The 22,665-nt window shown below is 42.1% G+C and overlaps 1 protein-coding gene across 1 annotated transcript in view; it reads right to left on the bottom strand.

Moving 5' to 3' along the window:
* Positions 1-22,665, bottom strand: part of PHEX (phosphate regulating endopeptidase X-linked) — a 1,559,577-nt gene that overhangs the window by 863,591 nt on the left and 673,321 nt on the right. The window contains exon 7 of the mRNA XM_069204739.1: positions 18,931-19,047. Coding sequence (XP_069060840.1) covers positions 18,931-19,047 — 117 coding nt within the window. The remainder of the gene's footprint in view (positions 1-18,930; positions 19,048-22,665) is intronic.

Genomic DNA, 22,665 nt, shown 5'->3' with positions numbered 1-22,665 from the left:
GAAATGATAAACCCTGGGAAGGTGGCATCCCCCGGGGCAGTAATAACCCTTGGAGCCGGGCCCCATGCACCCCCTCCTTATTTTTTCTATGCCCTCGGGACCTGGCCCACTCAGGGGATTTAAAAAAAAAAGAGGGAGACTGCGCTTGTTTTTAAAAAATATTTTTACTGCGAATTTGCAGCAATGATGCAAATTCACTGCAAACATTTTTAGAAAAGTGCTTTTTGCCCTGGTGGGGTCCCTCTGGGACCCTAGCACCAGACCTAAGGGGTGAGGGTGTCCCTACCCTGGCTCCTTTTCCTTTTTTTTGACTTTTTTGAGGTGACTCTGCTGAAGCTGAGTCCCAAGATGGCTGCAAACACTTTCTGGTTTGAAGTGCTGACACCCAATCAGAGCTCTGTAGCTCCATACTCCAGCTCTTAATTATTTGCAAAGTCATTTGGCCAGAGATATACACATTAATTTTCCCTTTAATATCTCCAAAACCACTGGCCGGATATACAACTAACAAGCAAAAGTGTAATTTCCATAACCAATGCTAGCTTTCTGCCAAATTTGGTGTAATTCCGTCCAGCAGTTTGGGTTGTAGTCATGTCTGAACATCCTATGGGAATTGACATGGGAAACATAATTCCCCCCTCCCCTTTTCCTCGGTACCCACTTGACCGATCACCCAGAAGCTTTTAGTGCACAACAAGAATTACCAGGGCACTTTTTTGGAAACTTTTGTAAAGATTCATCCTTTGGGTGTGCATCGCAGAAACTGGCCATGGCCTCTCTGGGTGTGAGAATAGGTGTGAGAGACTGAATCTGGGGGTGAGAGTGGCTGTCAGAGTGTGTGGCTGGGTCTGTGAGTGCTTACAACAGTGAGGAACAAAGACTGTACGCCGTAAATTGATGCAAAGCCCCTTGCAGAGTGGAAAGAAATTACTCATTGTATGTGCTGCACAGGAAAATCCAACGCACACCCTATTTTTTCCACACATCTCCTCCTCTGCGGTCTTCATACATGTTAATTTTGATGCAAACCAGGTACTTTGTGCAAACAAGAGACAACTCTTGATTATTAAGCTTTACGATTCTTTTTAACCTTGCAAAAGTTATATCTACTATTGTGTTTAATAATCTTTATAGTTTTTTACCTTAATTTAACCAGATAAATATCTTATATTTTTCTAAACCTGTGTGGTGTATTTTTGTGGCGTTTGCACTGTGTTACTGTATGATTTATTGCACAAAAACTTGACACACTGCCTTCATAGTTAAGCCTGACTGCTCAGTGCCAAGCTACCAGGGGGCGGGCACAGGAAAATTTGGATTGTGTGTGACTTAACCTGACTAGGATTGTGATCTATATTTGTACAAAGATGAATACCTCTGCCAACTAGAGACCCCATCTCTGACACCATGGATGTTGCTTCATTATATACATCCATCAAACATGAATATGGCCTTGAAGCTTGTCAGTACTTTTTGAGAGCCCTTCCCTTGAATTATATGCAGCATATGCACACGTTGATCACCATGTTAAGATATTGTCTTATGCACAACAGTTTTCTGTTTGACAATAAGAACTATCTACAGAGATAGGGACTGCTATAGAGACATCCTTTGCTTCCACACATGCAAGCTTATATATGGGATGATAGGAGAAGGAGGTAGCCTGGTCTGACATCTATACCCATTATACGGAAATGGTTGTGCTTTGGGTACATTTAATCAATAACCTCTTTGTGTTATGGGATCGGGAAAAAGTTCTCTTGGAGGAGTAGACTGAAAAATTAAATCACAATGTGGTCAACATTAAGCTCACAGCAAGATGAAGCAAAAGCAGAATTGGCTTTCTAGATGTACGTCTGGATGTTGACAACAAATCGGTCAATACAGCATTTTTCTAAAAGAGACAGCTTGTAACGCCATCCTTCGTGGCAACAGTCATCATCCCAAAGCATTCAAATGCAGTATTACATGCAGGAAACTGTTTAGAGCTTGCAGGATCTGTTCTACTGACATGCTATTTGAAACTGAAGGCAAGGTCATCCTCAAACGTTTTTTGTAACAAGGATATCCTGACAAAAGTCTGACTGGCACATACCAAAGAGTAAGAACCTGAACCAACAAAGAATTGCTCTATGCATTGCACAGAAAAAGATACAGGGGCCAGCCACTACATTCAATGAAAATAGCAGTCAATCCTAGATCATGTTTTTTCTGGAATGTAATTGTGAGCAACAATTAATAAGATCTACCTTGAAATGGAACTGGCATGTTTTGCTGCATTGTGAACGTATCAAAATGATGATAGGTCAACATCCCCAGATTACTTTTTTTATAAGGTCAAATTGCTGGGAGATATCTTAACTGGGAGTATGTTTATTAATAACGATAATAGGAACTATCCAAGAAGAATCTGGGTCTTTACCTATGTGACCATTGTGAAGCCTGCAAACATGCCTTACATAGGAAAACATATCAAACTTTCAAATGCAAATCTTGGCCAATAACTGAAAGAATCACTTGTGACACAAATTATGTGATATATGTCCTTGAGTGTGTACTTCACCATCAATAATTATGTGATATATGTCCTTGAGTGTTGGAAGCACCATCCATAAAGTCAAAGTTCGGATTCTGCCGCACCTGAGGGCTCTTAGGAACCAGGACAGAAACAATCCCATAAACAAGCATTTTTGGGAGGTACACCAAGTAAACCCTTGTGGTTTGAGCTTCTTTGGCATTAAACATATCAGAGCTCAACCACGGTGGGGGATTGTGGGCTTGAGTTGCGCAGAAATTAATAAAGATTATTTTGTTGGAGATTGAGGAACCATGGGGGCAAACTTTTGATGCTGAGCCACATGTTCACATTTAATTGAGGGAACATTTGTTTTACAATCCTTCAACATCATGGAAAGCTGCTCATTGGTTGATCATATTGTCCTATGGCTAAGTGTGGCAATCACTCTTGATGACATGAAGGTGGACAGTGAGGACCAGTATGATCACCAACTTCACTTCAAGATTATACAATGATGTGGACATTAAAATGTGGTGATGGTATTATGATTATCGATTATCAATTTATCATAGAGTTCACTTTTCAATGAAGGTCCTTTTATGTTTGCACTCGAGGATATTGTGGAAATATATTCTGTCTTTGACTGTTATGGTAATGTATTCTTGATCACCAACTGCGCTCTGCTGTGGATGTTATTAGGTGCCATTTTAGACTCTTGCACATAGCACTTTAAGCAGCAGATCTCTACCCAGACTCTGTAGTTGAGGTGTTGGACACTTTTGACACATTTTATTTCAACTAATTAAATATGATTTATCTAAATGTGTCACATTGTGGGCTCAGATCTTGAGGTAAAATAGATGTTAGTGAATGCACACAACACTTTGAGGGTCATTACAACCCTGGCGGTCAAAGACCGCCAGGGCTGTTGTGACGGAAGCACCGCCAACAGGCTGGCGGTGCTTCCCATGGCATTATGACCGTGGCGGAAGCGCCGTGGTCGCACCGCCGGAGCCGGCGGTTTCCCACCACAACGGCCCCAGTGGTTTTAATCCGCCAGGGCAGCGCTGCTTGCAGAGCTGCCCAGGGGATTACGAATTCCCCTACCGCCAGCCTTTTCCTGGCGGTTTGAACCGGCCGAGATCCCCGCTGGGCCGGCGGGCGGAAACTAAGTTTCCGCCCGCCGGCCCAGTGGGAATCTCCAAATGGCCATGGCGGGGTGCGGCTGCATTGGCGGCCGCCCGGCGGTCCGATCTTGGCGGGCGGCTTCAGCAGCCTGGCAAGGTCGTAATGAGGGCCTTTATCTTTTGAATTATATTTAATGACACTTACAATGTCATGCCTTATTAGGTTGTGCCTTCTTGAATAAGGTGGTAGGGTATTTCAGTGTCCCTTTCCCAGATGGTGTACCTTGACTACCAACTGTAAACTGTCTTGGGATTTAATATGTGATATTTTAGACCTTTATTTATGCCGTCCTAAGCATTAGTCTGTTGTTTAAAGTTTGCAATTGAGGTAACTAATGGATTGCTACTTATTAATATGTGCAACATCGTAAGCTCATACTTTGAAAGACCACAAGATGGTAGTGATTAACAAATGAAGCACTTTAGCACACAACACCTTAGCTGTCATATTCAATATGTGATACATTCGACCTTTATTTATGTCACCCTTGTATTAGTCTCTTGTTTAAAGTCTGTAATTGACCATGGCGAGGGCACAAGTTATAGTTTCCTTAGGACACAAGTTATAGTTACTTGAGATAACTCTAACTCTAACTATAACTGGTGAATTTCGATGGTTTTGCACAATTAAATTCAGAACTAACTATAATGGTTCTGTAACCTTTGGTTTTTAAGTAAATTGCTATGTTATTTTAATTCTATTTCCTAACTATATAGTCCCTGTAACCTTTGTTTTTTTCAGTGAATTTCTACGATATTTCTTAACATAACGTAATTTTCATTACTAAACATTAATCTAACCACTGAGACCAGGTCCTGTGGCTAACCCCTTATAACCACCCAACCTTAGGCCGCACATGGCACTAACCACCCAACCCTGAAAGAGAGTGAGAGTAGTTGAGAGATTCAGACAGAGAGCGATTTAGGCTTTGATGAACAAGATATGTAGAAAGAGATACTGTAGAACAAAAAGTGTATTTCTCATTTAAATTGAGTGAGATCACCGTCCAGTATGAACCTTTAACTTTGAAGTTTAAAATAAATTAAAGTAAGGAAAAGACTACAGACACACCTGGATTAGAACTCTCAACTTTCAGTGTGAGAGCCTGTGACCTTAACCATTAAACCAGAGGTGACTCCATACTGTGCTGTTTTCAGACACACCTATCACATTCAACCCACGCATGTGTTAGGAAAGAAACATGAATGTTCCATCACTAGGAAGGTTTAACGCTAGTGAATAAACAAACACGCTGCCAAGCAATACTAGGATTTGAACCTTCAGGCTACTAAATGACAGAAGTGACTCTGTTCCGCTCTGCATACAAACTTAACTATAACATTCATACCAAACATCTTGCCAGTTCAACGCTTTGGAGCCATTGCATGGAGAGACAATTGCAATGACAATCTCTCTCTCTCTCTGACAGGACCACGGGAGGAACCTCAAGGCCCCTGTGGTCCTAGCCTGCTCCCCTTATCCTGCAGGAGCCAGTACTGTACCCACAAGAAGGGAGCTGCTTTTAATAGCAGCTCCCTGCTTGTGGGACCAATGTTTTCATCTGTTTCCTTGCACGCAAATTTGCGTGCAGGGAAACAGATGAAAACTCCGCTTTCTGCCAGCGGGAGCTGTATGACAGCCCCTGCTGTCAGAAAGCGGACTTTGTTTGCTTTTACTTGGTGGGGGCTGTCAGCTCTCACCAAGCAAAAGCAAACAGCTACATCCCAAGGGTGGGCTCCCTGAAACATAGCAGGAACTGGCCCTGGGGGTGGTGGTTCCCAGGGCCATCATTGGCTCTGCGAGCAGGGCTGTATGAACCCCATCCAACTGTAAATTTAGCCCCGGGGAGGTGGCTGTCCCAGGGACTGCGGGATCCATAACAGACCACACTCATTCTTTTATTAATGCACTGGGGAGGTGGTGGTCCCTGGGGCTCTGGGGGGGGGGATGCAGCCCCCACATCATTTTAGGTTAAAGGCCTTGGGAGTCAGTGGTCCAAGGGGCTGCGGGACTGTGGGGCCCCCTGGGAGGTGGCAGTCCGTGGGACTTTGGGGTGGCTGTGCAGCACCCCCAAATTCACTTTAATTCAGGCCTGGGGAGATGGTAGCCCCAGGGGCTGTAGCACTCATCATATTAGAAATCATAAACCCTGAGAAGGTGGCATCCCCCGGGGCAGTAATAACCCTTGGAGCCGGGCCCCATGCATCCCCTCCTTATTTTTTTCTATGCCCTCGGGACCTGGCCCACTCAGGGGCTTTAAAAAAAAAAAATAGGGAGACTGCGCTTGTTTTTAAAAAATATTTTTACTGCGAATTTGCAGAAATGATGCAAATTCACTGCAAACATTTTTAGAAAAGTGCTTTTTGCCCTGGTGGGGTCCCTCTGGGACCCTAGCACCAGACCTAAGGGGTGAGGGTGTCCCTACCCTGGCTCCTTTTCCTTTTTTTAGACTTTTTTGAGGTGACTCTGCTGAAGCTGAGTCCCAAGATGGCTGCAAACACTTTCTGGTTTGAAGTGCTGACACCCAATCAGAGCTCTGTAGCTCCATACTCCAGCTCTTAATTATTTGCAAAGTCATTTGGCCAGAGATATACACATTAATTTTCCCTTTAATATCTCCAAAACCACTGGCCGGATATACAACTAACAAGCAAAAGTGTAATCTCCATAACCAATGCTAGCTTTCTGCCAAATTTGGTGTAATTCCGTCCAGCAGTTTGGGTTGTAGTCATGTCTGAACATCCTATGGGAATTGACATGGGAAACATAATTCCCCCCTCCCCTTTTCCTCGGTACCCACTTGACCGATCACCCAGAAGCTTTTAGTGCACAACAAGAATTACCAGGGCACTTTTTTGGAAACTTTTGTAAAGATTCATCAAACAGTGCCAAAGACATAGGCAAGTCAAAAAATGCTTTTTCTCTCTATATATATATAGACACACATAAATATACTCGTACTCCTTGATGCTGGCTGCCGCTGCCCACTAGACAAAAGGGTGTGTCAGCTCACATGTGGAGTCAACACTCTCCGCTTCTCATTAAACTTAACCCTCGCAAAGAGTCCCAGCAAGGGTGCTGACACTGAAGGTGCTTGCAGTGCAGCTTTTATTAAAGTGCTCTCAATCTTGTGCTCCCACCTTTCCGATGCATTCACAGCCTTGCTCACAACAGAGAAGTACCATTTTCCAAAAACATTTTAAAATGCATGTGACATAGACACAATAGGCAGCAATGGCAGACTATGGACCACTAAGAGTACATACAAAAAACAAAGGTCACAGGGACATTATAGTTAGGCTCTGAATTTACATGTTTTTAGGTGAATATATATATATATATATATATATATATATATATATATATATATATATATATATAATAAAAAAAAATCACTGAAAAAAACAAAGGTTACAAAACCATGGAAATTCACTAGTTATAGTTAGCGTTCTTTCAAGTAACTATAACTTGCACCCTAAGGTAACTATAACTTGCACTCTCGCCATGCACAGTTGTCTGATCAATAATTCTATTGCAAATGTGGTAGTGAGTATATGAAAGATGGCATAGAAGATGTCATCAATGATATAATATGGGGAGTAATTAGCTGTGCGTGACGAAGGCGTGAGTTATAATTACCTTAGGGCATGAGTCATAGTTACTTGAAAGAACTTCAATTATAACTTCTGAATTTCTGTAGCTTTATACGAGTAAATTCAGAACCTAACTATAACGTCCCTGTGACGTTTGTTTTTTCAGTGAATTTCTATATTTTTTAACATATAATACTATACGTTATTCCAACCACCGCTGCGCGGCAACGGTTGGCCATAAGGCCTGGATGTAGGCCAACACCCTATAAGCACCCAACCTTGCACCATGTATGGCCTTCTCCTGTATGCAGTAGGGGTTGCCCGCCAGGGCTGGCCTGCAACCACTCCCTGTGGCCAACCCCACAACCATCCAAGCCCATGCTGTGCACGGCCCTTTGGGTGTGCATCGCAGAAACTGGCCATGGCCTCTCTGGGTGTGAGAATAGGTGTGAGAGACTGAATCTGGGGGTGAGAGTGGCTGTCAGAGTGTGTGGCTGGGTCTGTGAGTGCTTACAACAGTGTTTTAGTGGATGTGTCAGTATGTGCGTTGGTCTGTGAGTGGGTGCCTGAGGGTGTCAGTGGTTCTGTGAGTCGGTGTGACAGTCTGAGTGGGTGTGTGAGTGGGTACGTAACTGTCTGAGTGGGTCTGTGGGTTGGTGTGTAAGGGTCTGACTAGGGCTGTGAGTGAGTGCATGAGGGTCTGAGTGGGTCTGTGAGTGGGTGCGTAAGTGTCTGAGTGAGTCTGTGAGAGGGGTTTGTAAGTGTCTGAGTAGGTGTGTGAGAAACTGTCTGAAAGAGAGACAGAGAGAGAGAGAGAGAGAAAGAAAGTCAGAGGGAGAGAGATGGAAAGTTTTTTATGCTTTGATGTCTGGCATACTTAGACTGAGATACTTGTGTACAATTTCAAACAAAACATTTATCTGTCATTTAAAAAAATATACAATAATTTGTACTTTATTAAAGAAAAAAGGGAAAGGAGTCCAGCTGGACTCGAAAACTGAATGCTCAGGGTGAAGATCTGCGACCCTCACACTGAGCTACTTTTTTCTTTTTTTTTTTTTTGCCCTTAATGGGCTATCTGGGATCACAAGGGAGCCCTTAAAGGCTCCCCCTTGGTACCTACATATTTATTTATTTTTATAATTTGAACAAAATGCCCTTTAGAGGCTACCTAGCACTGCAGGGGAAGTCTTAAGGCTTCATTTGTGCTGCCATTGCTTCAACAAGCAAGGAGCTGCTTTAACAGCAGCTCCCTGCTTGCTGAAGCATTTCAGAGATGAAAGCTTCGGTTTTTGACAGTGGGACCTGCTTGACTGGTCCCATTGTCAAAAACCAAAGTGTTTGGTGTGGCTTGGCTGCAGCTTCAGAGCTGCAGCCAAGCCACAGTAAACAGCTAAGTGCAGGAGGTAGGCACCCTGGGGCATAGCAGGAGCCGGCCGTGGGGGGGGGGGGTGGTGGTCCCCAGTGCCATCAAAGGCTCCTTGAGGGGAATAGTGATCACCGGGCCTTGGGGGTCTGAAACGGACCCAGTTTACATATTTTTACTGTTTGCCCTGGGGAGGTGGTGATCCCTAGGGCTGTGGGGGGCTGTGGCCCCCATACGAGATTTAGCCATTGACCTGGGGAGGTGGTGATCCCTGGGGCTGTGGGGGGTGGGGCAGCATCCCAGCTCCAGATTCACCCATTGCCTCGGGAGGTGGTGATCCTTGGGGCTGCAGGGGGCAGGCGACCCCCACCAGACTTGCACATTGCCCTGGGGAGGTGGTGATCTCCGGGGCTCAGGGCGGCCATTTGCCCCCCCTGCATTTATCAGAATTAAAGCCCCGGGGAGGTGTCAGCCCCTGGGGCTGTGGGGGAGGCCAGTGGGCCTCCCCCACCACCTAAACCAATTTTCCCAAGGGAGGTGGTAGTCCCTGGTGCAGGGGTGACATGGACCCATCCCCATACATCAGAGAAAGTCACCCTGGGAAGGTGGCGGTCCCCCAGGGCTGTGGGGGTTCCAGGAGGCCCCCCCACACAAAATGATTAATGCCCCCGGGACCTGGCCCACCAGCCTATCTAAAACAAGTGCAGGTGCCTGTGCTTGTTTTTTTTTCATTATTTTTTGCAGTGAATTTGCATATATTGCGATTTTGCATAAAACAATACTAAAAGAAAATTATTTTTTGCTCACCAGAGCTAAGGGGTTAGGGTATCCCTATCCTGGGCCCTTTTCTTTTTTTTTTTTACTAGGACTCAGCTGAAGCTGAGCCCCAAGATGGTTGCCAACATTTCCTGGTTTAAAGTGTTGGCAACCAATCAGAGCTGTGCATTTCCCTGCACATGCTCATCTTTGTTTGCGAATACTTTGTGACTAGAGATATACACATTTGAATTTCCCTAAATTTCTCAAAAACCAATGAACGGATTTACTCCATATAAGTGAAAACGTAATCTGCACACCAAAAGCTAGCTTTCTGCCAAATTTGGTGTAATTCCATCCAGTGCTTTCCGTGCGCAACAAGAATCACCACAACACTTTTTGGAGAAAATGTTGTGAAGATTCGTCAAATGGTGCCAAAGATATAGGCAAGTCAAAAAATGCTTTTTCTATGAAAACATGGTCCTATCTATAACTACCTAGTGGTGACCGCCACTAGGTAATATATATCGAAAAGTAGAGATCAGGGGGATCAAAAGCACAATAATAACAGTGATGTAAGAGTAATCTTGGGGTACAGCAAAAATAGCAAAGAAATCTTTCTTTAAATTTTTCCAAAAACATTAGAATTTGATTCGTTAAGAATATGACCCAAACACCGGAGTGAGGAAGGGAACAACACCATCTGTGACCTACAGAAAAACACCCTCCATGAAAGACAAATTGATTAGAAGTCACTTTTGAAATTAAAATACAAGGGACAGGGTTAGGAAAATCAATGAATGGATTTGATAAATCTGAAGATCATATGCGAGACATTCTTTGTAGCCTGTATTCTGGAATGTGTACTTGGTTAGAAATATGTTGGAAGTACTAAATGTCCTTTAAAGAAGAGAATCATGGAATACATTAGGGCAGTAGAAAACAAGGATCCATCATATCCTATAGCCAAACATTACATGAGGCATCACAACAACAATTTGCAATCAATGTAATATTATGGTATAGAGCATGTTGAGAAAACTAAAAGAGGTGGGGAGAGAAAAAACAAGTATATTGTTAGACCACAAAAAAGAGTTCCCTTTGAAATAAACAATGACGAAGAAATGTTTGTACATCTGGGCTGATAATTAAGTGAGATTGGAAGGTTCATATAAGAGGATCTCTTCTTGATGTATTCATTCTCTATACTGCAGAATCTGCGGGCCCTGTAGAATTCCCCAAAGGAGATACTTTTAATTAGGGATACAGGATGACTATTGTGTGCATGCAGAATTGTATTGCTTGCCGTTGGTTTCCTATACACAGTAGTTATTGAAGACTTCCCCTCAACCTTTACTAAGAAATCTAAGAATTGAATCTAAGACATACTGATTTTGCTAGTAAATTTCAAATTTACGTTGTTTTGATTAATCTTTCTTACAAAGGCTTCAGACTCTGCCCTCTCCACAACAGAAATAAATCACCAATGAACCTCAATTCCAAGGCAATATGATCCACCCATTCCTTCATAGTAACCAGCACCTACTCCTCCCATTAGCTGATATGCAAATTAGCATAGCTGGGGGCAAAGCAGGTGCCCATAGCTGTTCTTCTCAATTGGTAATACAATTCATTATTAAAAATAGATATGTTTTTCATGAGGCACTACTCCATCATTGTCAATAACATGTTGTTATGCTCTACAAATTTCATGGACCTCATCCTCAGAGAGTGCTTAGCAACCCTGAGACCATCACAATGACTTATACTTGTATAAGGCATAGTTACATCCATAGTCATATGGTATATATCTTCCTCCCATCTGATACTGAGTAATCTGTGTAAAAAATTCACACATCCTGAATACGATGGCAGAATATTTACTAAAGGATTAAGGAAGAAGTCAATGTATTTTGATGTGTTTGATGCTTTCTTGAGCCGCTGTGATAGGGTGGCCAGGAGGTGAAATAGGATCCATGTGCACTTTCGTAATAAGATAAAATGTTGGTAACTTAGGGTGGTTTTGTCTTAGAAAATTGAGTTCATCCCAATTTATAATTTCTTTTTCATACCATTCTTTCAGTTGGTTTATATAATCCTCATTAACTTTTTGGTATTCTAAAGTAGTATTCATGTGGTAACACTCTCTATCATTAAGACGTTTGTAGGCTTCTCTTTAATATGAATGTCTATCCTACAACACTACATTGCCACCTTTATCGGAGGGTTTTACACATTAGTCATATGCTGAAGTTTTGCCACTGTTTGTCATTTGTCCATATTTTCCATATTTAGTCATCTTTTCCTTTTGTTAGCTTTCACATGAATGTCCTTGATCTCTTTGATCATATTGTCAGAAAATATATCTATAATGTCTTTGCTTGTTTGAGGGATATATTTGGACTTCATTCTAAATGGTGCTTCTACCCCTTCACTATCAGTCTTGACTAATTCTTGCTCTAATCTTTCATTCAAACTTTCTTCTCCTCCTGATTCTTGTTCTAGTTCTAGGAGGTCTTGTAACAATTCAAAGTCAGAAGCAAGTAGGTTTACTCCGCTCGTACTCCTTGTTTCAGTGGTTGGTTTCTTAGGCTTTTCATTTTCATGAATTTTTGCCAGTTTCAGATTTTTAGATTCCTCACAAATTTGTATAGAACGATTCTACAATCTTCACCCAGGAACGTAGTTCTTTGCAACAGAGAGTATCATGAACTGTGCAAGGATGGCAGTTACATCAAGGATTGTGGGTCTTCATGTATAGGTGTCATCTGGAGATATTTTTCTTTATAGTGGTCAGCTTCAAAAAAACTATTATGAATTATGAAATTACTTTAGGTGCAATCAGGAATTACTCATGTAGGATGTAGAGATAGAAGTATATGTATGCATTATAATCTCCCTGTTATATGGAAGTGTGGAGTAGGCGAGAATGAGGCCCTATAAGACTGAATCTCTACATACATTGCAAACATAATATTGGGAATGCACTAGGTTAGAATTGTAATCGTAATCGTAATGAACACCTATGTGATTATGTTATTCTGTACTAATCCTAGTGAAATGTAATAACTTTTGGAGAGTTGTACATACTGTGTTATAGGTGTGCTGTCTATTTGATAATAATGCTGCCATCTTTGGAAAATGTATTTGTATTAAAAGGTATTAGGAATAGCACTTTCACATCTTATACTGTCAAGTAGGAGTCTGCTCATTTTTATGATCAAATTACACATAACTGTACTAAAACACTTTGGAATTTTTCATTTTTTTGCACTGAGAACTTTTGCACAATAACCTTTCTGTACTTTATTATATAGCACTTAAGAAAAGAGAGGCAAATAAGTAAAATAACAAAAGAGAAAACAAAGGAATGAATATAGTAATACTGTGCGGAAACCATCTAATAAACGCAAAACGATTATGTATTTAATATCGAATGTTAAGTGTCATGTCACAGACATAACAACTTTTAATTAATTTATTAAGTGGGTTAAGTCTGTTAATTGTTAGATTCATCTGCACTTTATAGCACCATAACACTTATATATATATATATATATATACATATATATATATATATACACACACACAAAAGCGCACACACGTATATATATATATATATATGTATATATATATATATATATATATATATATATATATATATATATATATATATATATATGAGAGAGGAGAGAAAATGTATGTTGACTGAATGGGATGAGAGAAAAGGAAAGGGATGAGAGGGGGATAAACAGAGAATGGCAAAGCGGATGAGAAAAAATATCAAGAGAGTGAGAATTCAAAACTTTTTTTCTGAGGATAATGGAGTAGTGCATTTTAGAAAATTGCTCAGGGCAGTTGGTACTACTTTCATTGGAAAAGGCCCTTACAACAGACTCCACATGAGAACAAAGACAAGGTCACTTAGGGCAGAATAAAATATCATAGTTAAACTAAAATTCTCATGATATGTGATACCCTTCGAAGGGGAGGATTGCCAGATTTTTATCCAAGGCCAAGGACGGCTTTAGGGTGCTGTGACTGATAAAACCGCACTTGGTGCTGACTTGGGGGAGGGGATGCTGTGTTTAAAATAGCTTGGTTTAAAGCATGTGCTGCAGAGGTCCTTTCATGTATACCAGTTTTCAGACAATAAGATGACTCGGGTGATTAAGATTCCTGCTGGAGAGATTGGAGTTTTATTTAATAACAGTTTTGTCACATCATAAAGTAGCACAGAGGGTTAATGTACGTACTGCAAAGACAGTGTACCATGCAGGTCAAATAACTAAGTATGAGTGAACTATAAGTAGCGCCAATGCCGATAGGTTTTGCCTATCTCCTGGCTCTGTTAATACTTGGGCACATATTCACTGTGCACACTCAGGCAGTACGTGCAGACACACACCTAGTGTGCGCATGTCTCATAGACACACAGTATGCACAGGGCTATAGAGGTGTTAACTCTTATCTCACAAACACAAATCTAGTTTGTGCCAGTGTTGACTGTATGCATTGTCTCATTCGCACACCCAGTGCATGCAGGCTTCCTGAATGGGTGCAAATCAAATGCCCAGTATGCACCAGCAATGGCAGATACACACACAGAGGCTGCATGTTTCCTGGCAGTGTGAAGACCGTTAAATGTTAAAATTCCTATAAACACAATCAAAATGCCCAATGGATACCCTTATTGTATTGTATTGTAATCGTATTTATATAGCGCTTACTACCCCTGACGAGGCGTCGAAGCGCTTTATAATATATCCTCTCGTCTTCACAAAGCCCAAGCACACACTTACTATATGGCCAAACGCTCTCCAAAAGCCAATTAATCATAGACATGGTAAGAAATCTCTTCAGCTATCAAAAGGCATTCCTGCCAGTTACACAGCAGACATTATACAGCTACAAGAGATCTTTAACGCCCTAGAAATGTCTTCAGATACCCTCACAAAGTACCCAAAACATGTTCAAAACACCCCTTGGACACACTCACAGACACTTTCACACCACAATTCAGACACCCTCATACTGCCCCCAAATACCAATGTTATACCAAACACATACTCTCAAAATATTCCTAACATAATCAAAATAGCTGTCAATATCCTGGCAACTTCACCATGCACCCTCACAATGCAACAATACTTTATCAAAGTACCCTCACAATGCAACAATACATTATCAAAGTGCCCCAAAATGCTTCTTATGCCCACTGATACATTCACAGTGCCCAAAAAACAGCAACAGAAATCCACACATACAGGCACCTACCTCCATCCAGATACACGTACGAGCTCCCCAACACACAGATAGCCATTTATGCTACTGAAACGTACCCAAATGGACAACCTCTAATACACTCCAAACACCTTCAGAATGTCCCTCTCATACCCTTCAATACACCAAACACACTCATAATGCCATGGAAGGAAATCTAACCACCCCTTATAAAACCTGACAATGCACACTGAAACCCTCCAATCTCCACAAGGCACTATCACAAGCCTATTGCAAAGCCTCAAAATGCCTATCCCAATGCCTTTGTCATTCTCCCAGACACTTTCCAAAAGCCAACATAAAATATCCTGCAGACTGTCTCAAATGCCCCTCCAGAGGCAACCAAGCTGCATAACGCTCTATCCATGAGCATATGTCCTTCATACATGTTATCAATGCACTCAGGCACCTTCTCTGAGCCCCAGTCATGCTCAAAATACCCTCTAATACACTCAGGAAATCTCACATTCAAAAGGCAACTCTGACAAGATCAAAACACACAGACACTCTTGCGCTTCAAGGCAATATCAGATCCCACCCCAGATACCTTAACAACTGACCAAGAGTACCCTCACATTGTCTCTCACATCGTGTCAACATCCCAGACACCCCCATAATGGCACTAAACACAGTCAGAACGCCCCTCAATACCACCAAATTACCTGATAAAAACAGTCATAAACCCCCCACGAGATGTACCTGTATATCTTAACTGTGCTGCTTAACACTCCCAAAAACAAAAAAAAAACAAAAAATACCTCCAGATACAGCCATCAACTGCATATTATTATATAAACGCATATCTGCCCTTCAAATGTCATAAATATAGTTTTGACAACATTACCAAGCACTTAAACATGGCAGAAGCACCCCCTAGAATGAAACACACACAATTTCCTTTAGACAAAGACATGCACCATACACTATCAGACTACAGACACATTCACAATGACCCATATACTGCCCACAGACCCCCTCACCCAAGACATGAACCAGCTGAAGGAAATGAGTGCACTGCACCAAATATGGAGTTCAGGTACCCCTGTCACTCCCCGCAACTCACTGTTCCTGGGGTGTTTGTACCAGCCCTGAAGAAAAACAAGCAATTCATCTGCAGTATGCAAACACGTGGAAAATATTTTCTTGCAATTTAAATATAAAATGCCTCAGAATGGATCTTGTCATGCCCAGTGAACGATTAGACATTTGCGATATCTTGATGACGAGCTGCCATCCAATCAATCAGACAAGCGTCATCGTTTTTGGAAAAGACCAATAATCTGTATTACTAAAGGAAACCAATTTTCCTCCAAGTGAAAACACAGAAGAGCATTTCGAGGGTTCATCTGACTGGCATCTGGTGACAGCAAAGGAAACGGCATCCACTTGACAAATGAAATATTATCAACTAATTTGCAAATTACTCACACTACCATCGAATTCCAAAACTAGTGACAGAAATTATACAAATGAATTGCCTGCATCTCATTTGTAAAATGCCCTGTAATCGTTTTTTCCTTAATCTTGGAAATTATTTTATAACGTACATAGCCTACCTTGGTCTCCAGCATTTTTTGCTGAACAGTGTGAGGTTCGGCTTAGGGTCATCATCTGGTCAGGCCAGACACCGAGACACATGATTTAATGTCTCTTGGGAGAAAAGAGTAACGGAACGGATCTCACACACCAATCGCTGTTAGCAAGCACTTTTGCAAGTTTTTGTGCGCGAGTGTGTAAAAAAGAGGGATTGAGAGCTGGTCAAGGGACAGGTGGACACAATTCTGCAATTTTTCATCTTATGTTCAACAGAGCTCTATAGTTGTTCGATTCAGCCCAGCAAACACCGAGGTTGTGAGATATGTAAAAAAATGTATTACTCGTAAACAAGTAAAGAAGGTACCACTGCCCACAGGCTACGGCACCAAACACTTCCCTCCGTCCCCAGCTTTCAGGCCACAAAACTCACTACTACGGTGCCTCCGACAGGAATCATCAATAATCCCCAAAACGGCCTCACAGGTGATTGCTGCCTTTCTGCAACTCCATAGTTTATGCAGCGCCCCCTGCATGGCACGAGTTGTAGGATAAGAGTCCAGTGACGTCATGTTGTACAACAATGTGCGTAGGAAAATAACGAACGAATGCTTCTAAATACCTATACCTAGAGGTACACGCGCATGTGAAAACAGGCGCACCTACTGTCTGTCTCTCCTTTAGTGCCTGTTGCTACATTCTTTACCCGCCCCTATGTCACCGCCTTTCCCGTCATAAGACCAGTTCGGCCTATTGTACCCAGGTTTTCAATGCACATTAAACAGATGGATTTACAAGTAATTCCTACATCGGCTAGAAAACTCCAATTAAATGAGGAAGTTTGGTGGAGGAATGAAGGAAAGGTAATGAAGTATGTGAGAAACTGATAATTACTGGAGAGGGCACACACTGGAGGCAGGACCCTTCCACTGAAGGGTGCAACCTCAGGCCCATCAGATGACCGAAGTACTTTTGGTTCCAGCAGCGGCCAATATAATGGACACTGAATCGGCAAGGTATCTAAAGCAGGGCGCAAGCATGCATGTATGACAAACTGCAGATGCACTCGTTTGTAATGAAAAACAAGAGACTGCAGAAACATGCATTCTTAGTGCATGTTCAAAAGATAATAGAAAAAGAGTACCAGCTGGTCAGTGAAAGGACACTGGCCACAGTAAGTAGTTCTTGGTCTGATCGCCACTGCCTGGATGAAGAATCTGCAGAGCTGGAGGAGAAGCCAGAGGCCAGGAGATGCTGCTCAGCAATAGGAAGCAAGGAAACAAGACCTACGTGGGAGCCAGCCAACGGTAACTAAGGAGGTGCTGACCAATAGGAAGCAAGCAAATGATAATCCCATGGAAGCCGACCAATGGTAAGTAGATGTAAGTAATGGGTATGGTTAGGAGACCCTTTCAAGAATTTTTTTAAATACAATGGATTTTCCCTAGCACAGCGCAAGAGTGTAGGAGAAACCTAAAAAGGGGCTTTATGAGAGATGAGGGGCACTATTGAAGGGTGGTATTGAGGGTCATCATGGAGGTCACTGGGTGCGCCAAAAGAGATTATTGAACTGGGCACGACCACCGCTAAGGTAGGCTCAGCCTGCCGAGACATTAAATTACAAATGTGTACATTGTTGGGCAGTATATTCATATTTTGACCTGTAGAATGCATCATATGCCACAAGAGAAATTGAGAAAAGCAAAATGTGGTCATGTATGTTTTAAATGCCAGGAGCTGTAAACAAGAGAATGTTATATGTGGTGTATACCTACAACACTCTGAAATATTACCTAATTGCATGCAATCACTTACCAATATTTCTTAGGAGTGCATTTGGGGCCACAATTATGGCAAAGTGGCACAGTGCAGCGCAGCAAGTCGCCTTGCTTCACTGCACTGCGTCACTGGTGCACAATGGATTGCCTAGCACCAATACCTGTGTTGCATGCAGAATCCTTAGAGTCATATCCCTCTATGTGTGCTTCAAAATGCTGCACACATAAAAAGAGGAAGTAACGAGGAGAAATGAAGATATTTCTGCTCATTACACTTCTCCTGGGGAGGCGTATCTCTCTGGCGCATTCTCAGGTTTACAGATTTGGGAAATCTGGGAATGGATCAAAACCCAAGGGAGCTGCGTGGAAACACCTATGCAAAGCCCATGGAACGCCTCCCTTCTGGTGAGTAATGGAACACAGTGATTTACACTCTGTTGCATTACTCCAGATTTTTCACGCCATTCAAAACCATACAAAGTGGCTTTGCGGGGTTTCAAAAATCTGTTTTAGAGGTTTGCGTCATGCATGTACCACATTGCAGCATGCAAACACGATGCAAAGCTTGCATAAATATGCCCCTTACTTTTTAATATGTTTCCAATGTTACTGCGCCAAATAGCTTTCACAGGAATAACAGAATATGCATCTATAGTCTCTCCGAAGAGCAATTACTGTATCCACAGAGCTGTGAAAATCGTAGAAGAAGGCGTATATTTCCAAAGAGAATAGTGGGCGTTCATTACTTCAGTGTGAGTGAGCCAAAAAAGTATATTACATAGGGTTTGACAGTCTCTTCTTTTCTCCTTAAGTATGCATTGTAAAATAGACTATGTTTCGAAAATTGCTTCCTTGTCTGTGTTTTCTGTTATAATTGCAGTATTTAAAAAATGCTTTTAAGCTCTAATTACTGACCTCAGCGATTTTAATTTCTAGTTTCAGCACCGACTTCATGTCAGATTCAGCTCTCGTGACATTGGCTCCCAAGAGAGCAGCTACATCAACCATGAACTTCAAGAGTGCGTCCTGGTACTGTGAAGGAAAGAAAGCATGTGTTAGACAATGCCTTTAAAGAAAACAATTAGAAAGGCTTGGGGTGGAGCTATAATACCATTTTCAATCTCACAGAATAATTAGGGATGGGCTGGCTCTAAGTGACATAGTGGGACATTCAAGCAATCCTAAAGGGGAGACATATTGTAGGGCCTAATAGGGAGAGGGACACTCAGCAAATTTAACTCTGAGTTGTGGAAGCAGCGAACTATGACTGGTTAGAGACTTTTGACAACAGCTTAAATGACCTGTACAAAGGTCAGCTGCCCCTGCAATTGGCTGTTTTAAACATAGTTTCCTTATTCCTACAGGCATTTTACTGGGACAGGAGTCAGATAAATCTGACTTGAAAGAGGTTCCATATTTTTCTCTTTTTTTGTACTGCTAGGTTGACATCGGTATTTGAGACTAAAATACATTGTCCCTTATTACTTCAGTAACGTGGCTCCTCTGTTCAGTAACTATGGGGAGCAGAGTTTGAGTGTTGCTGGTTGCAACCAATCAAGCAGTATGACACAGATTCTAATAGTGACGAGAAACCCCAAGAACCCTGGATTGGTAGGAGAAACGCATCTTTGGAATTGAACAGTTTTTGCTGTTTGGTGGCTGCTGGGCTTCAGAAGCTCTACATCAGCTTGGGTCTGGGCAGGGAAATGTTTGCTAGTTGTTCTTTAGATGTTGTGTCCTAGAGAATGCGCACAAAATGTGACTGCTGGACATCCCACAAATCATTGGTGGAACTCTGACTGCCCTCCCCCCATTGAACAGTGGCAAAAGGATCTAAAGAAGTGGAAACCTTGAGGACCACTGTCAATGGGCATGATGCCAGTTAACAGGATTTTCTCCAGGCTTGCCTTCGAGTGACTGGACTCTGAGTTCTCCTTACAGTAGCTTTGTTTTGTCCTCTAGTGTTGAGTTCCACCCAGCTGGTAGCCATGTCATGAGCTCTGCAAGTTCATACAAGCACGGTATTGGTGATGACCACTGGAGTATCACTGCCCTAGTGAGATTCTGATGAAGCTGCGTAAAAGCACCAAAACCTGCTGTAATGGATGCTTCAGAAGTAGGAGGACAGTTGGAGGATGTCAATGAGAGCCAGGGCACTGGGAGCAGAATGGCATGAGACAAGCAACTTTAAAGAATCCAAAGAATCGATTCTTGAGAGTGACTGCATGCATTTATATGTGTATGTCTCCATGTTTGTATAAAAGAGAGGGATAGTGTTTGGTTTTCTCTAGAGGCTGTGTTTCGTGAACTGCTGTTCTCCCTCTTGGTGGGCAGTCTAGTCTTAGCCCTTCAAGCCACCCAGGACATGACAGGTATGTTCATCATTTGCATGAGCCTGTACAATGAGGTAAAACATTTGTCCAGTGCTTCCACTATATTGAAAACAAAGTACATGGCCAAAAAATACCCCTAATTGTGGGTTACACAGGTCAATAAGCAGAGTAAGTGTACTCCTTCAGAGTGCTCCTTCGAACAGACATATGGATTCCGAGACATACCCAATAGGTGGAGGAACAGTCATAGGAATTATGAGGTTGTACTGCAGAAATACTTTGGTGACTGAAAGAGCTATTCTATTGGTGAGAAATTGGGTTGTTGTTAAACTGGAGTGTGAGCCCTGGTCAAACACAGACACAATCCCTTGCAGGGTGAACCACAAAATGTTACTAAATTAACCTGTGCTTAACCCTGGGTAGCATGGCACAAAAAGCAATCACGCTTAAGTTAGGGGCAATGTGTAAAGTATTTATGCAGCACACAAACAGTAATAAAGTGAAAATACAACACAAAAAAATCCCAAATCAAGGTAAAAAAATAAAGTACATTTATTGAATTAAACAACAAAAATCCAATCAATAGAATCAGTATAAGAATTTTTAAAGTTTAAGGTTGAAAATAACACCTAAAACATAAAGGCACCACAATCAAGGGTTCAGGGGTCGATGAAGGACTCACTCAGGCAGGGTCCAGGTGTGGGATCAAGATAATGGAAGCCTTTTATGTCACAGTGGTTCTGAGCAGAAGCACAGCAAACTAGCCCTGGTAGTTACTTTTGGTAGTCCTAGGTGCAGGTGCAGAGGCATGGTTCAACAATAGGCCTGGGCTCTGAGGGTTCAAGAGAGGCTTCAGGCAGCAAAGCAGTCCTTCCAGGTACAACAGCAGTCTGGAACAGTGCACAGCAGGTCACAGCAGCAGGCAGTCCTCTGAAAGTCCTTCAGCAGGTCCATTAGTGAACTGAAGAGTGGGTCTGAGAGCCCTATTTTATACTGTTGTGCCCTGCTCAAAGAAGTTGTGAGAAGTTTCCAGAAAGGTTCTTAGAAGTTCTGGGAGTTTCCTGCCTTACTTGCCCTGGCTCCAAGCTGGTTGCCCTGAAAATACCCTGTTGTGAGAAGACAGGGCACAGCCTATTCAGGTGTAGTAGGGCTGTGCTCAACTAGGCCCTCCCCCCATCAAGTCAGTTAATAGCCAACTCAAGCTCTGCTAATCCCACTACTGTGTGACTGTCCAGGAGGAATTCACAAAGGCGTAACTGTCAGCTACACACAGTCATGTGACCCAAGACAGGCTGCAGGCACCAAGAGCTAAGGGCAGGAAAATGGCAACTTTCTAAAAGTGGTATTTTTAACCTTGCGGAGATGAATGAACTTTACCATTAAAGAGGGTTTATCATTACCATTCAATAGGTACAAAACATGACTTATATATTGCCTCTCATTTAGGAATTACAGCTTAGTAAACATAATAAGGAATTTCCAATGTTATCCTTTGGGAGGGGTAGGCCTCACAGTAGTGGCAAATGAATTTGGGAGTCTTTCACCACAAGGACATTTAAAACTTAAAAGTATAGGTCCTAACTTCTAATTACACAGCACACTGCCCTATGAGCTACCTAGGGCTTACCTTAGGGGTGACTTACATGTAATAAAAGGGGAGCAAGGGGTTTTAAATGTCAAGTCGACATGGCAGTGGGACACTGCATTCAGGTTGCAATAGCAGGCTTGGGGCATGTTTTAAGGTCCTACTTAAGTACATGGCACAATAAGTGCTGCAGGTCCACTAGCCGCATTTAATTTACAGGCCCTGAGCATATGTTATACCACCCTACAAGCGACTTACAAGTACATTAAATATGGCAATTGAGTAGAAACCAATTATCATGTTTTAAGGAGAGAACACAAGTGCTTTATCACTGGTTACGAGCTGTAAAGTGCACTGAGTCCTAAGCCGAACAAGAGCAAAAATCCAGCAAAAATAGGAGGAGGAAGGCAAAAAGCTTGGGGATGACCATGCAGAGAGGGCAATTTTCAACACTGTTGATGCTTCTGTTCAGACTCCTTGCACCCCAGTCTTTAAAGGACCAGCAAATGTTGGTGTAGTCAATATTTTATTTCATCTCATGTAAGTGAATTGTATTTATGTATCACTTTTTGACAAACAGCGCTAGGAACAGGCTAGAAATTAGCCTGTACCAACATATCAACATCAATAAAGATGCTAGATAGAAAATGCAGATGACTGGAAAATAGTCTGTAGCAGACAGATGGAGTGAAAGAGAATTCCAGAATATGGGGAGAATTACTTTTTAAAAGA

This window comes from Pleurodeles waltl, chromosome 8 (assembly GCF_031143425.1).
Source record: "Pleurodeles waltl isolate 20211129_DDA chromosome 8, aPleWal1.hap1.20221129, whole genome shotgun sequence".
NCBI lineage: Eukaryota > Metazoa > Chordata > Amphibia > Caudata > Salamandridae > Pleurodeles > Pleurodeles waltl.
Note: the sequence above shows the minus strand (reverse complement) of the source record. Positions and strands in the feature narration are given on the sequence as shown.